Source organism: Capsicum annuum, chromosome 1 (assembly GCF_002878395.1).
Source record: "Capsicum annuum cultivar UCD-10X-F1 chromosome 1, UCD10Xv1.1, whole genome shotgun sequence".
Classification (NCBI taxonomy): domain Eukaryota; kingdom Viridiplantae; phylum Streptophyta; class Magnoliopsida; order Solanales; family Solanaceae; genus Capsicum; species Capsicum annuum.
In genome coordinates this window covers 11,687,188-11,704,620 of record NC_061111.1, presented here as the reverse complement: position 1 = coordinate 11,704,620, position 17,433 = coordinate 11,687,188, and the positions used below count along the sequence as shown (strand labels likewise).

General features: G+C 32.7%; 1 protein-coding gene, 1 non-coding gene and 1 pseudogene across 3 annotated transcripts in view; 2 read left to right on the top strand and 1 right to left on the bottom strand.

The window, feature by feature from the left end:
- Positions 1-4,614, top strand: part of LOC107868020 (E3 ubiquitin-protein ligase HOS1) — a gene marked incomplete in the record, with an annotated part of 13,235 nt that extends 8,621 nt beyond the window's left edge. The window contains 5 exon segments of one of the 2 annotated variants that reach the window (XM_047393805.1): positions 1-103; positions 437-931; positions 1,949-2,086; positions 3,189-3,877; positions 3,996-4,614. In XM_047393805.1, coding sequence (XP_047249761.1) covers positions 1-103; positions 437-931; positions 1,949-2,086; positions 3,189-3,877; positions 3,996-4,176 — 1,606 coding nt within the window. 2 annotated transcript variants of the gene reach the window in all.
- On the bottom strand, positions 1,254-1,385 carry LOC124892464. The gene has a single exon (XR_007050264.1). It is a non-coding gene; the product is annotated as a U6atac minor spliceosomal RNA (small nuclear RNA).
- A 5,552-nt stretch (positions 4,615-10,166) lies between the features above and the next one.
- Positions 10,167-14,071, top strand: LOC107864685 (annotated as a pseudogene).
- The last annotated feature ends 3,362 nt before the right edge of the window (positions 14,072-17,433 follow it).

Below are 17,433 nucleotides of genomic sequence, written 5' to 3'. Positions count from 1 at the left end.
CATCATTGATGATTTTGCTGCCACTTTTGGTGTGACCAGGCACTCGCTATTGGAATCCTTTACATTTTTCCTTTTAGATGATGAAGGAGTTCCGGCTCTGAAGGTAAGGATGGAAACCTGCTGAGAGTATTGTGTTGTAGGCCGAGTCGTCTTATAATCTTCTCATAGATATTATTGTTAATCTCAGTTCTGCACTCTAATGAGTTGTAACATGTGCCAGAATTATGTGATGAAACCAATTCTGCTTTATATTTATACTTGGACATTATATGAATTGTTTTAACGTTTGTCATTTCCACAACATGAATAGACTGTGTTATTATCTCTTCACTTTGTCCTTTTTAAAATAAAGAAATCATCATTGTATGCCTTCTTAAGAAACTATATGGTCTTTGGACTGGTGTGGATGCTGAGTATCAGTTACTGGTATCCGCAGGAAGCCTGTCAACTTCTCCCAGAAATATCAAGCCCAACAATCCACCCAAAGGTTGCTCAGGTTCTGTTGGAGCGGGGAAACCCTGATGCAGCTCTCATGGTTCTGAGGTGGTCTGGACAAGATGGCACACAGCTAATTTCACTTCGGGAGGCTGTGACTGCTGTTCGTGTGCGGGTAGAGTGTGGACTTTTGACTGAAGCATTCACGTATCAGAGGCTGATCTGTGCTAAGATCAAGGGAAAAAAATTGAGGAATGAACAGTTTCAGAGTGCTTCTGCTGAAGTAGAGGACCAATGCAGGTCGTGGGGTCTCTGGGTGGAGACTCTTGTCACAGAAATTTGTTGTCTTTGCACTAGGAGGAACTTGGTTGACCGCATGATAGAACTGCCATGGAGTGCTGATGAGGAGAAGCATCTTCATAAATGTCTGCTGGATTTTGCTGCCGAGGATCCTTCATCGACAATTGGAAGTCTTCTTGTAGTTTTCTACTTACAGGTACTTCCTTCTACATCCAGGTTATACATGTTCTTTTATAGTCTGAAATTTTCTCAAACTTGCTGTTGCACTAGAAAACTTTTGCTTATTATGGCAGCTCATTTATGCACTTACATGTTTCTCTATTTCATTTGAATGCCTTTACTAGTTATTAGCTATTAGTGATAAGAAAATTAAGCGTCATTCAATAGTCCTTTTGGTATTAGCCACTGGTGGCTAGACTTTTGTCACATTGCACTCGATTTTTCACTTGCAACCTGGTGGCAGTTACTGGACAATTGAATTTGAATTTTGTTTCTTTCCGAAAGTTTTTTTTGACTCTGCAAAACCTGGGTTAAGATTCACTGAAGTTGGTAGCCATAACCAGATACCTCTGTTAATAGGTAAATGTCAAACACAACGTTGTTCGTCCCTATCAGAAGAGATGCCGAATATTTCTCCTTTCTTCGAACACCCTGTACATTCTGAAAGTTATTTGTTAAAGAATTTGAATTTGGAAGGAAAGTTTAACGACTGACATTTGAGAAACATGTGAAATAGTTAAAATTGGATTTGTTGACTTTTCACCCATGTCTATTTGCCCTTACCTTGTTGTGACTCATTTACCACAATCAGTGACGGACATGTGGATGGTAATTAGATTATAAATATTGAAGAGGGAATAAACATTTGTCAGGACTCGGGGCATCCTAACAACTACAACAAAGTTTTTGGAACAAGTATGATCTAGGTTACTCGGACTCAGGTGCGGGGTCTGATACGGGTGTGGATCTAGAGATCGGATCCTTCATGATCAAAATTTTAATACTCAGGGGTATTGATACCGGTACGGGGACTGCAACCGAGCCATTTTGCAGTAATACATGTGTTTATTATAGAGCTAAATCCTTGACTTTACACAGTATGCAGTGGCAGGAGATTAATACTTTTGGTACCCTGTAAATTGTAATCAACCCATCTCTATACAGATTTCATATGGTTGCCTAACAATTATACTACTGTTGTCTTTTTGTAAAGCGTCATAGATATGTTGAAGCATACCAAATTGATCAGAAGCTTCAGAGCATGGAGGAGAACTTCATTTCTCAAAATTCAGTCAGTGAAGAAGTCTTAGCGAGGATAAGATCAATAAATCATTGGAGGACTTGTTTGGTTGTGAGTGAACTTCAACTCTTTGATTGGTTCTTTTCTCTATGCATATAAAGGATTTGGATATTTACTAGTGTCAACTTTTGGTGTTTGAATGGGAAATTGGTAGATTTAATAGTAGTATTTGTTTGCTCTTGTGAATCATGGCCCTATTTTCTTTTCTATTTCTTTGAAAATCCAGATCATACTCTTGTTAGTTACACACTACTACCTAAATGAAATGCTCATGTTTTCGTTCGAACAATTTTATCTGGACTGTTATACATAAAATGATTTCCTTCCCGTCCTAATTTTTACTTGTTCCAATACTGATCGTATCTCGCTGGATGGTTGGATCAGTATGTACGGTTACCAGCAGATTTCCTGTTCCCTTCTTATTTTATGTTACCTAGTAGGACTGAGCATGAGATCTTGGGAAACCTTTCATATCATTATCTGTTGAAGTTATTTGGAGAGGCATATTTCAAAAGTCGGATTGTGTGAAAACTAAGGTTTGAGATGGGAAGCATCATATGAAGGTTGAAACGGTTGTGTAGTGTGGTGCTTCACTTTCCCTACCCTGCTTTCCAGACAAACGATTAAGAAGTATATATGAAAAAAGTATCACAAAAGAAGTTGAAGCTATGGTTTTGATAAGAAAATAGGGATTAACTCGTTGAACTGTGACACACAGCAGTATAGGTCACTGATCACGAAGTCCTTTTCTACTTAATGTCATTTTATTGCTTCAATGGTGATGACTAGCTGACTTGTCACTTTGCTTTCCTGCTTCATCTTTGATCACTTCCAGCTTCCTATGACTGAATTACTTGCTTGAACAGCAGTTGTAATTTATTACTCCCTCTGTCCCATTTTATGTGGCACACTTTCCTTTTTAGTATGTCCCCAAAAGGAGGTCACCTTACTATAATTAGGAAAATATTAGTTTAAAATTCCCCCTTTTACCCTTAATGAAATGATTTGCAACCACACAATCAGAAGTCTTCATTTCTTAAACATCGTGCCAAATCAAATGGTGCATATACAATGGGACGGAATGAGTACTACTTATTTTGATGGTGTTGCAATGTATGTGTGATAGTGTTTTGAATAAAAGTTAATTTTATAGGACAAGGGAATAGAGTTGTTACCAGATACCTTACAACAACAAGTAAGGACAGGGAAGTTGCCTGAAGTGGTTGTTACATGCAATGACACAGTCAGCATCTCTGAGAGGTCCAATGCTGAAGCCCAAGAACCTGTCTTGACCAGTTTATTGGCTAATCCTCCCACTGATTCTACCCTCATTCAGCAAGTTGATATTGTTAAACCTTCTGTTCCTGACGCTCCATTCGTACTTGGGGGATCATTAAATCTGCCTAGCTTTAAAGTTGGGCATTATAGTTCTCCCAGTTCCCCAGCACACTTCTTTAACGATGCTGGAGTATTGAATTCTGAAAGTATCCTTGGGAAAAAGTTGAAATTTGATGAGATTTTGACCCCTACAAGTCGTCGTCCTCCTGCTTCTGTGATGAAAATCACGAGGAATTTGTCAAGGGAACCTTCTATTAGCCGACTTCGCAATTCTCAAACATATAAAGTTTCACCGGAGAAGTTTCAAAATGGTTTTTCAAAGGAATCTTATAATTTTCACCAGACTGCTGGCAACAATGTAATTTCTCTTAGTGGCAACAGAGGCATATTAAAAGATTCACTTGAAGATTCTTACACGAGTTATCCCGGTAATCATCTACTGTCAGATGCTGCTGATAGATCCCAGATGTTACCATTAAATGATTCAATGGATATAACCTGGAGGTAAACCTTATTTGTCAAATCTCTTCTCTTCTAGTCAGCAGATTTAGTTCTCATGGGTTTGGTTGCCGTCTAAGCTTCGATCTAATTTTGGTGTTATTATCCTGATTGTCACTTAAAGCAGCCATGAAGAAAGGGGTCCTTCCACTGTACATCCAGAAACTAATGGTGGACCAAGGTGGAGATCCGATGACACAAGTGAAGATGAGGATCATCTCTCACGAGATGGATTTGCTGAAGTTGTATCGCCTGCACGCACGTTGAGAGGAGTAAGAAGAAGCAGGAGGATTGCCAGGAGATGATACACCTTGCTGTTATAGAATCTGAGAATGTGATAACACATGTATCCCTTTTGCTGGACGTGGCTTTTAGTTAACAAACGAGAGTTGGGTGGCACTGAAGTTTCTTTTATAACATTTGGTGCTTGCGTTTCTCTTCGTGGAAATAGTAAACTCGGGTTGAAACTGATATTTGAAGCTCTGCACCTCAATTTTTTCTGTTTCAACCCTTACACTGGTATTCAATTGGAATCAACGCAGTCTCAAAGAGCAGCAGATGTCGGGGGGTAACAATTTTTGTATGTGAGATGATCGATTTGAGGTGTGGTTGTAAAAATATTTATAGTTTCCTTTTCAAGAATTGGCAATATTGCTGAAACATTTCTTTGAAAAGCATGTAGATAGATGTGTAAACTGACCTTGATATTCTGTATTTAGAATCACCCTCAGCTTTTTGTTTTATGTTTCTGTTTTCATGCAGGTAATGTTTTTGCCATAAGGAGGGAAACTTCATTTTCGAAAGTTGTCTTAAGATCGAGTAGTTTCTTTTTTTAACTTTAGGAGTAGTTTACTGTAGTATATTTTCACATTTTTGTTATGAGAGTATAGTGGCTTAATTGACTTGAACTGAAAAACGTTTCTATATCGAAGCTGTTATTGGCATAAACTTTTCTCTCAATTAATCAGCCGTGAAATTCACCATGATTTATTTTATGCTAGATTTTAACTAGAACTGGAGTTCTTCATTTCAATGGCAGTACATATGCATATGTATTAAGGCGAATCACAATTTGAGGTTTACGAATTCCTATTAAACTCTAAGTTACTATATAATAATAACTGGATTTACAATCAAATACGAATATTTATTATATGTATGAGCAAAATTTGTTGGATTCACGTGAGTCCATAGCTAATACACTCGATCCGCCTTGCCACCCACCTCCTCCATATAGTGCTCTAACTCCACACGAGTCCGGAAAATGGACACAATCACTGTAGTATCTGCGAACAAAATGTAGTCATAATGAGTGCTACTGGTTCTGAGTAGTCAAAATTCTCTATCGATCTCGCCACTCATTTCTTCCCTTCAAAAATCATTAACTCCGACAAAGTCCAAGATTCCAAAACCCTTTAACATCATCAACAACAAAATCTCAATGCCGGCGTTTTTCACCATTTACTTGGCGAGTTTTCCCCGCCCCAAGTTTTCCCCCTTTCAATTTATGCCCAGCAGTTGAAAGAGAAAAACTCCAGGTGTGACTTGGGATGGGAAAACCCGCCGAGTAAATGGTGACCAACACCTGCATTGAGATTTTGTTGTTGGTAATATTAAGACCTCTGGAAACTTAGATCTTATCGGAGTTAATAATCTCTAAAGAGAAGAAACGAGTGACAAGGTCGACAGAGAATTTTGATTTTTCAGAAGCAGTAGCACCCATTATGACAACATTTTATTCGTGAGTGCTACAGTAATTGTGGCCATGTTATAGACCTATGTGGAGCTTGATTTTTTTAATTTTTTTTTGAGAGTTTTGTAATTGTATGTGTGTAGAAGAAAGTGATGAATTATTAGTTAAAATGATAATTAACAGGAGAAAAATTGGGGTAGTGAAAGTGGAAGAGTAATGGGAGGATTTTATAGTACTCGAGAAAATTGCTACTGTGCTTCCTTCTTAGACACTATAGGGGGGCCTCTTTTTAACAAACATGGCACTAAGATTTTCTTTTGACAAACATGGCAGTAGGGGTCCTCTTTTTGATAAATATGTTATTAGGGAGACCTCTTTATAACATGTCATGTGTATTTTATATAAGCTATTAACAAAAAACAATGTTTAGGGACAAGGAAGATCCTTGAAATATTGTTTGTCTAACCATCTTACTATTAAATTAAACTAGTTCCTATAGTGTCTACCCAAACAACTTCTAAAGTAAATCGTGTGATCTGCTACTTGTGTTAAACCATCCAAAGGAGTATCGTCAGCATCCAAAAGTGCTTTGAAGAAACTATCAAAATTCTAATTTTATTTAAAAAAAAAATAAAAATTGTTATGTCCTCTCCTTAGACAGTTACCTAGTAAGTAGCTTAGTTAAAGTATTTTTAGTATGCTTAATACTATACCTTTCATGTAACCAATAACCCAATCACAATATTCTCTAGTGTTGGAACATGGACCTTAATACTAATCATGTATAAAAAATATTCTATAGTGTTGAAACTCACGTTTCAATCATTTTCATTTCTCTTGTTAAACTGTTTATAACACTCATACCTACAAGTCGACAACCCTAAATCGATTATTTCCAAATAATTATTGTACATATTTTCACAACCAAAGTGGCATTACTGTTAGAACATACTTCTTTTAACCACACAAAATACTCCCATGTCCTTAAAAATAATAATGAAATTCAATTTTTTTTAATAGTGAAACCAAAATGTGTATGAGATATATTCGTACAATTAATGGAAATTTTCTTTTCCCAATATGTTGTTTTAGTTATCTTTCCATACCTCCTAAACTTTTGATCGTGATAAAAAAGTTGTTCGACTATCGACTATTTTAATAGGTTGTTTACTCTATAAACAATTATATCAATTATTTGCATTGTCTAGATGTTCAAAGGCAAAATGTTTAGGTAGCTTATTTAATTTACATAGATTTTCTAATTCAATATTAATTCTTTAAAGAAACTTTTTTCTTAACAAATTTAAAGAAACTTTTTTCTTAACAAACATGTGTAGATTCAGATAATATATGTGTTTGGTGCTTCTACAAATTGTGTCATGTCGAAGATCTAGAACAGTAAAATTGGAATAATACTAGATTCAGAGGTATGCAGTGGGCTATGTGTGAGGTTCTAAAAAAGGCTGTAGGTTTATTTGGTATTTCTGTCATAGTCCGTTTCCATGACTTAAATCTATTATCATTTAATCACATAATAACAACTTTACTAATTAATCCAAGGCACTCTATTACTTAAAGATAAAGTAAAGTCGTCCCAATAAAATTAGTGGCCTAAAATAAAATTTTAATACGTGGCCTTAAATATATACACATACGAAATATTGTTATTAATTCAAAATTATTTTTTTGGTTCTTACGTACTACTTTTTTTAAGCGTGGTATTCTTAGAAGACATTAAGTAAATTACCTTCAAATAGTACTATATTTTTTATAAAAGAAAGGACTAATTTTAATCAATAAGATGTTAGTCATTTGTTTGCAACGTATTTCCTTGAATTAGTGTAAAAAATTTATTTATTAATACGAAGATTTGAGTTGTTTAAGTCAAATTTCTAAAATATTTTGGATAAAACTGGATTTCTTTCTTTTTTTTTATTTAAATTTGTACTTTTTATTTTTTACATTCTTTAATATTATTTTAAATGAAACTGTAATCATAAAATTTATATTAAATTCTTCAGGGCTTCAAAATTTTATAAGGCCTCAAGCAAACGATTTACTAGTCTCACCCTTGAGCCATCCGTGAAATAAAAGAGTATAAAGTAACTTAATGGACATAGAACTGAGAAAGGTTTCAATATCAAAGCCACTAACACAACTAATATATGGATTTATTTTTCAATTAATCAATTATGTTGTAGACATCAAACTTTTATATGAACTTATTTTGCAATTAATCAATTGTGTTGTAGACATCAGAATTATATGGATTCTAAAGAATTTAATTTCTGTTAGAATTTTTAGAGATTACTTTACCCTAAATCTAGCTTGGAGGCTATCCAAATTCTAAATTACGCCTATCTCCAACATTTCACAAATTTATGAATATTAATAAAAAATCAACAATCTCCAATATCCCACAAATTAATGGGATGTGATATTTATAAAGATCTCTAATATCCTACAAATTAATTGGATATATAAACTCATGAAATATCACAAATGAGGTCGATCTCCAATATTCCACAAATTAATGGGATATTTATAAAGAGATCAAACATCTTGAATATATAATTTCATAAACTAATGGAATATCACAAAGGTCAAAACTCTCTCTTCTTCTTGATAATTAATTACATCAAGTAGCTAGATCCACAAATCCTTCTTTCATGAAGATCAAATTCAAATATTCCTACATTTGAGAAATAAGCCACTAACGGCCTTCGAATTATGGAGGAAATTCATATCAAATTCAAATATTTCTACGTTCGAGAAATATGCGACTGACGGCGCTCGAATTACGGAGAAAAATCAAGAGAGAAGAATTAAGGGAGGAATAGATTTATACCCACATCATTTATTAATAAAAATTCATGTTTCTTCGTACTTTTATTTGTGATTGCAATTTATTTTAGTCACTATAAAAAAATTTATTCGAAATAAACTGAAACGAGACTTGAAGCTCTTTAAAAAGAGCAGCCCGGTACACTAAAGTTACCGACTTACCGCTATGCGCGGTATCTGGGGAAAGGCCTCACCACAAGGGTGTGTCGTACGCAACCTTACCTTGCTTTTCTGCAAGAGGCTCTTTTCGCATCGTTATTTGCCTCATGAACGACTCTCCTTTCTCTTGAATTTCAGGAAGCTTTATGGGTGTCTGACGTCATTGTAAAAATATTGTTGGAAACAAGCTCAAAGATGAGTCTTGAAGTACCCATGGAGCTTCCATCTTTACGGTCAATCATTTCGATGTTCTTCAATTTTGATATTGAAAAAGATGAGATGAGAGGTAGAGATTGTATCACTGGGAGTGCCAGAATTTGTTGAACAATAATTTTATTGTGACAGAAAGAAATTGCAATCACAAATAAATATGAAGAAACAAGAATTTTATTGATAAACGATATGGATATAAACGAGGACTGTTAGTAGTGTATTTCTCGAACATAGGAACCCATAATTTTATAGGATATTAGAGATCTCAATCTTTTTACGTATACCCATGAATTTATGGGATCTTCAAGATGTTTCTTCAAGAGAGTAGTAACCTACTCTTTTTATAGACATAATTTAGGGTTGATGTAGAGTAGCGTCCAAGCTAGATTTAGGATAAAGTAATCTCCAAGAACTATAACAGAAATTGGATAGCCCTAAATCAATATATGTTTGGACTAAAATAATTAACCCAATTATATTAATCCGCAATATTTATTTGGGACTAACATATTTTAAATTTAATATAATCCGAATTTCATACGAATTTTAATTTAATAAAATTTGGTTGACACATATCTTTCGATTCTTAAGAATAACAGGTTCATCAATTGTACAAAAAGTCATCACAAGTTGGAACCCATATCCCATTTTCTTATAAGAAAATTTTCAATGTGCTTTTACCTTCTCATATTGTTCTAAATAACTTTTTAATTACCAATATATAAATAATTAAAACTTCATTCTTTTATTTCCAACTTGTGAATTATTTAGTCTTTCTTTTGTATAGGGCTATTGTTTATTGGTTCACTTTGTATTAGTTCAATGATTTAGCGTCAACTTGAAGTATGCTCTAATCATTACTGTATTTTTTTTAAGTATAGCAACATATAAATAGAGCTTGTTTTGTATGGAGATTAAATTATCTCTAAATTATAGTCTTGAGATTATAATTTCTGAATTAGTTTATGCGATAAAATACTCCCATGTCGGATGGAGTAAAGGTGGAATATCTCAAGATTAAGTTTGATAGTATATTAGAACTATTTAAACATAATACACTTATTCGGAAAGTATGCATTTCTTGCTTTATTAAGTCCGCTGGGTTGGATCGAACTAGTATACCAAACTTACTCAGGAATGTTTCACCTTATCCCGCATATCAAACGACCCATAGTTTAGTGTCACCAGGAAGTGTTAGAATTTTTTGCTCTGATTTTCTTATCAAGATTAAGTTATATTTTTCTTGAAATGAAATTAAAAGTAAACCATAATTACTTTTACCTTTTCAGGAAAAAAATATAATTTTTTTTCATATTTGATTAACTTCTTCCTTAGATGAGAAGTTTTGGAACTTTATAAATAAAAAACTCCCCTTCTCGTATATGGTTTACAAACTTTAAACTTCCAATGACGTTCTCTCGATTTCGAATCCAACAGCAAAGGGTCACTATAAATCATTATAGTGCTGATGGAAGTTTCAGGCATTATAGTCTGTAGTGTTAGTAACTTTTTTTAAGTGATTACACATTTTTTGAAAACCAAATAAATGGAGGGAGCTTTGCAACTTCCAGTAATTGATCTTAGCTCTACAGATGAGACTTTATTCACTGATTCACTCAGGAAGGTACATTCTATACTCTTTTAACTGTTCAATGTAATAATGTAGCAAAATTAAAGTTGTAATGCTAAATGATTTTGTAGGCATGTATTGAGAATGGATGCTTTTACCTGATAAATCATGATTTAGAAGATGATTTGATTCAACGAGTTTTCGATGGCAGTAGAGAATTTTTTGCTCTGTCAGTTGGTGAGAAGATGAAGGTGCTTCGAAAGAATCATAGAGGTTACACGCCATTTTACGATGAGAAGCTTGATCTTGTTGACAATCCTAAAGGTTCTTTTTTGCTTCCATCCTTTTGTTAAATAGATCTGCTTGTTACTTGAGCCGAGGGTCTTCTGGAAACAGTCTCTTTCTACGTTATGAGGTATGGACAGGGTCTGTGCACACTCTACCTTCCTCAGACCCCATTTGTGGGACTACACGCGGAATGTTGTTGTTGTGTTAGCGATGATTTAGGCACTTGAAATAGGAAAAAGAAATTCTTAATATTGTATCTTTCCTTTTTGCTTTTTTAGTAAGTTCTAAAAATAATGATACTTTTATTTGTTCCAAAACAAATTGAATGTCAAGCTTTTTTTCATCTTTAATCTTAATGACTTGAGTTTATAGCAACAGAAATGTTATTACAAGTCTTGGTGGACAGAGCTATCTGATACCTATATTGGTAGAAGGTAACAGTATCTTGTAGGATTAGTCGATACCTATATCAGGGCAACCATTCTTTCTTTTGCTCAGTTTACTTTCCTTTGAATTGGATTTCAGGGGATCCAAAAGAAAGCATCTATTTTGGAGCACCTGAAGACATATCACCCTGTGGTAATCTTGATCAGTGGCCTCCTGAAGGTACACAGTTTTTTCAGCATAGATTTACGTGCTAGTAGAAAATTCAGAAGACTTCTAATGCTAGTTAAACGAATTTGTATAATATTGGACCAACACGAGCCTAATGGAGCGACATGAGCCATAAGAATTTAGATCACTGATTCCAACTTGTTCGGGACTGAGGTGTAGTAACTGCTGTAGTTGTTATTTGCCTGATTTTCTAAATAGTAGGAGTATATCGTTTCACTTATATATGTCATTGTTTTCATTTTGGGAGTTGTAGAGATTTTCCCATGTTGGAGATCTACAATGGAAGAATATTACAGAGTTATTCTGTAAGTATCAACTCTCTTATATCTCTTTGCAAGTTACTTGCATTTTAACTCAAACCAGAATTCTACTCTTTTGCTTATTATGGATAAAACATGTACGTATGCATATGTATAAAGATATAATGAAGTACACATTCTATTTACATACTTCCATATTCTTTGTTTCGGAAACAAGTCTGTCTACCTTCACAACAGGGGGTAAGGGTGCGTACGCACTGCCCTCCTAGACCCCACTTGTGGAATTACATTGGGTATCTCGTTGTCGTGGTTGCCTTAGTTTTGTGGAATTACATTGGGTATCTCGTTGTCGTGGTTGCCTTAGTTTTGTATGATTAGCTTATTTTGTTTTGCTGCTAATTAGGAATCTTGGTTAAAGAGTACTTTCACTCATTGCTCTAGCTTTGAATGTGAATGAAGCTCTAACTATTGTGATCAATATATGCATGGTTGTGGAGCTCATACAGACTATGTAATGATAACTATCTTAATGACCGATGGTGTTCCTGGACTTCAGGCATGTTACAACGAGTTGATTTTCTCATGTGGTCACTCAACTAATAGTTATTCTCATATTAAGATAATAAACTATTAGTTGAGTGACTAAACGAGAAATCAACCCATATTAAAAATGTCTAGTTGTCGCGAAAACAGTAAATGCATAGAGTATTGATAGTTCTAGTATTTCATCTGGATTCTGTCTTTTATCAGGTTTGCAGGGATAAATTACAGAAACCTCAGATTTGGGAAGATGTGCCTCAGCTGAATGGGTACTTAACTGAGCCATATACTTTACTAACTAGGATCCTTTAGAGTTCGTTTTGTTCATGTTAGTTATGCAGAGATTAATAAGGAAGGAATTATTTTTTGGCAAACAGTATGATGCATCATAGTACTGTGACCTCGTTGACTATGCATTATCTTGAGCCGGGGGTCTATCGGAAACAGCCTCTCTACTTCTTCGGAGGTAGCGGTATGGACTGCGTACATTTTACCCCCAGACCTCACTTGGTGGGAATACACTGGGTTTGTTGTTGTATGATGCATCATAGTCGGATCCCTTTAAACTAACGGTTTGTCAATTTTTCAGGGGTTTCATTGTTATTGTTGGAGATATGATGGAAAGGTGGACAAATTGCTTGTTTAGGTAAATGCACAATATTTGGCAACATGACCCTTGTAACAATGCATCATATGTTTGTGCTTCAATTAGCTCACTTTCATGAAGTTTTATTTTTGTGTTCCTATTTTAGGTCAATATATCACAGAGTAACAAAGCCAGAACAAGAACGTTATTCGGTATCCAACATCCTCGTAACATATTTGCTTCTCAATAGTATTTCCATTCGAACCATTATATATATGTACCATGTTAAACCAGGACAGGTAAATAAGGTCTGATCATTAAGGTTCTTCTTTTGTTAATGGTTTGTTGACTTACAAATTAGGTGGCGATGTTTTTCGATCCAAGTCCAGATTGTGTTGTTGAATGCATGAAGAGTTGCTGTAGTGAATCGTATCCTCCTAGGTATTTACCATCCTTTAAGCACTCCGTTCGTCTCAATTTAAGTGTTTTAGTTTGACTAGACACACAGTTTAAACTCGCGGTCTTAAACTTGTTAGGTAGAATGTTGAATTGGAAAACTTACTAAATGTATAGGGAATGTTTTTTTTTTTTCCAATTCTTTCGACTTTCTTGAAAGTATTTCATATATTGTAGTGAGTTTGTCTAACAGGTTTTCTCCAGTTCGTGTGGCAGACTACTTGAAGGAGAATTACAACATTACATATGGTTACCAGTCTGAGTTTTTATGTTGCTCTAGTTAATGATGACAAACATGTTCAAATTTCTTTTCTTCTGTTTTAATCGTGGAAACAGCTTCTTCGTCTTAAGCCAGGGTCTATCGGAAATAGCCTTGCTACTTCTCCGGAGGTAGTGGTATGGACTGCGTACATCTTACCCTCCCCATACCCTACTATGTGGGAATACACTGAGTTTGTTGTTATTGTTGTAATCGTGGAAACAGCCTCGGACAGAAATACGAGGTAAGGTTGCGTACAATGGACCCTTGGGTCCGGCCCTTCCCCGCACCCTGCACATACGACCGACGGCAAGATTTTTTCAACAACTTTAACTTCTTCTAAGTTCTAATATTTCTCCATTATTCCTAATATCGTTGACAGTGTCAGTAATTCTAGTAAAAATTTTGACTAATCCAGATTCGTGTTGGCTAGGCCCGGTGATGATTGAAATATATTTGTTTGCTGCAGAAATATGTGCAACAAAACTGTCACCTGAAGAAGAGATGAGAACTGGTTAATTTGTTTATCATTTTTTTCTCAATATTCAGGAGCTTAATTTGATATGTGCCCAAAGGGAAAAAAAAGAGAGAGAAATGTTGTATTTGGTAATGTAGTGAAAATAATGAGACTTTAGGAGTGCTATATTGAAACTGTGATCATAAAAGTATTTTTTTTTTTTTCATCTGTTCTCTGAAACATTAATTACAACTTCAATCAAAATTAACTGTCTACATGAACAAGTAATAACATACATGTTAATTAGTACTTCTTCCGTTTCATTTTAGTTGGCCCTCTTTCAAAAAACATTTGTTTCAATTTAATTGTTCCTTTGATGAAATCAAGAGAATTTTATTATGTTCTTCCAATACTACTCTTAACATTAAATGACTAAATAAAGTGTATTTACTCAAATTAATATTTTCAAAGCATAATTAAAGAGTTGATCATTACTATAAAGAGTAAATAATAAAAGGATAGCCACTTTTACAATTCAAAATGGACTTGAACTATTCCAAATGTATGAAATTCTTTTAAATCTATTTAGTAGTACAAAATCGAGATCATCAAATAACGAGAACTTTAAAAAAAATTATCTTAACCATGAATTTAAAGAAATATTGTGAAAGCCTTGATGAGTAGATTTATTAGACATTTTTAATGGTGGGAGCTGACACGTTGCCGAGTATATGGTCATTAAGATATATACGTATAAGTTGGTTTGTACAAGATGGTCCTATACTATCCTCACCAAAAAAAAAATAAAAAAATTAAAGTATTTCTTAACTAAATTTAAGTTTCTCTTATTAAAAGTTTGGTTCTGGACAATTAATTTCATTGAGTATTTTGATTGGGAGTGTTTATTTACCTAATCATCCTTTTATGTAAGATAAAATAGTAGTATCCCAACTTTCATTTATATAGAAGGAGAAAATATATTAAAAATGTGAAGGTTTTAGAAATAGTGTTTGAATTTTTTGTCATTTACTAAAAGGTTTCACAACAGATAAAATCGTTTTTCAAATATTTTTCTCAAAATATAATTTAATTATCGGAAAAGGGTCTAAAATATCCTTCAACTATGTAAAATGGTGCAAAAATGTCTCTTGTTTACCTATTTGGCCTAAAATGTTTTTTCCGTCTACCTATTGGACCTAAAATGTCCTTCTCACCTATCTATTGGGTCTAAATCTAAAATGTCTTTCTCATCTACCTATTGGATTTATTTTGCCCTTTTACTTAAACAAATTATATGAAAAGATTATCCATAAAACTTAATTACATAAATAATGTACATTTTTTATATTAAAAAAAAATCTTCATATATAGCGATTTTAAGAAATAAAAAAAGATAATTATATTTCTTAATTTAATGCAATAACTAATTATAATTCACCTTAATTTAAGAGATATATTTTCAATCTTCAAATTAAAAGTAGAAAAGATAATCCTTGCTTTCAAATATGTTTCTCTCTTATATTCAAAATTCTTATATTTTTAAATAAACTAAGTATTTCATTATTTGCTTGTGTATGTTTCGTTTTATTTCATGTATGTTAATCATTTAGTATTATTTCATTATTATGTATTTTTAATTCTAATATAATGGGGTAACCATAATTTTTTATGAATAAATATTTATGAAATAAAAATTATTTTGTTGGAAGTGCAGACATATCACATATTTTTATTGTATAAATGTAATTAATGTAAAAGTTTGATTATTATTATATTTTATATATAATTTATGAGATAAATATTCATGATATTTTTTATATAATTTTTGCACCATTTGATATAATATCAAACACCATTTGCACCATTTGATATAATATCAAACACCATTTGATATTATATCAAATGTTGCAAAAATTATATCAAAAATATTATAATAATTTGACTTTGACATTAATTATATTTATACAACAAAAATATATGATATATATGTACTTCCAACATAATAATTTTATTTTATAAAAAAATTGTGGTTAACCAATTACATTAGAATTAAAAATACACAATAATGGAATAATACTAGATGATTAATATACATAAAAATAAAATGAAACAGACACGAGCAAATAATAGAATACTTAATTTATTTTAAAATATTTAAATTTTTAATATAAGAGAGAAAAATCTTTGAAAGCATGGATTATCTTTTCTACTTTTAATTTGAATATTGAAAATATATCTCTTAAATTAAGGTGAATTGATAATTAGTTATTGTATTAAATTAAGAATTATAATTATCTTTTTTGATTTTTTAAAATGGCTATATATGAAAAAAAAAAATATTTTTGTAATATCGAAAAAGTACTATTATTTATGTAATTAAGTTTGATGGATGACTTTTTCATATAATTTGCCTAAATAAAAGGGTAAAATAGGCTCAATAGGTAGATGAGAAGGGCATTACGCACAATAGATAGGTGAGAAGGGCATTTTAGGTCCAATAGGTAGACGGAAAGGACATTTTAGGCCCAACAGATAGACGAAGGACATTTTTGCACCATTTACATAGTTGAAGGGCATTTTAGACCCTATTCCGTTTAATTATTTCTATAATAGTGAAAATTTATTTTTGTGTCCTTAAAAAATTCAGGCAGAGTTAAAGTTGCCTTGTGCAACTACATTTTCTTTATTTACACATAGTTCATTGAGAATCAAATTACCCTAGAACAAAAATTTAAAGAAAGAAACGTGGATAAGGACTAAATTGAACTCCTAATATTTAGCACTTTTAATTAATATAGTTTAAATTAGGTTTATATATTCAACATTGAGCTAAAGGATACTATCATGAGATTCGCCCCTTCAAACTCTGGCAATGTGCGGCACCTTATTCTTACAGTAGTCTCTGTCAATATATAGAGGGGAAAAATTATCAGAAAAATCCTTCAAGTATGTTTTTTGGATATATGCTTTAATATCTTGAGGTAATTTTTTATTTTAGATTATCTTGTAGTATAGAACACTTTGACTAATAAAAGAATCAAGATTGAAATAATTATTCGATTAGATTTGCTTATAATGTTAAATATAACATTAATTTTTTTGTTTGTTTATTTTCTTTGTTAGATTGAATAATGATTCTTTTGTTAGTAGTTTGCTAAAAAATTTAAAAGTTTATATTGCTTAAGGTGAAACGTTTATAAATTAAAAAACTTGTTTCTTCTAATTTATTTTTCAAGATTTTATACTTGTATACTTCAATGCTATATTTTTTTGAGTAATAGTTAATCATGTGCATGAACATAATGTACAGTATTTATAGATGATATAGTATTGATCCATAAATTTATAATTTTGTGATTTAATAGAAACATAAAGATAAGTTACGTATCTTTGTCCTTTCAAATGGTATTTATTCAATTTTTTGGGTACCTAAAAGTGTACTACTAGCTTTCAAATGTCAAGATCCACATATTCATGCTATATACAGTTAAGAATTCGTGTTGACTATGCTTAATCTAAACAGGAATGTTGTTATTTGTTTTTTCAGAGTGTGATTTAACGCCAACTTTGCAACGAATACATTGACACTATTTTTTACAGATATAATAATGTACAGAATATA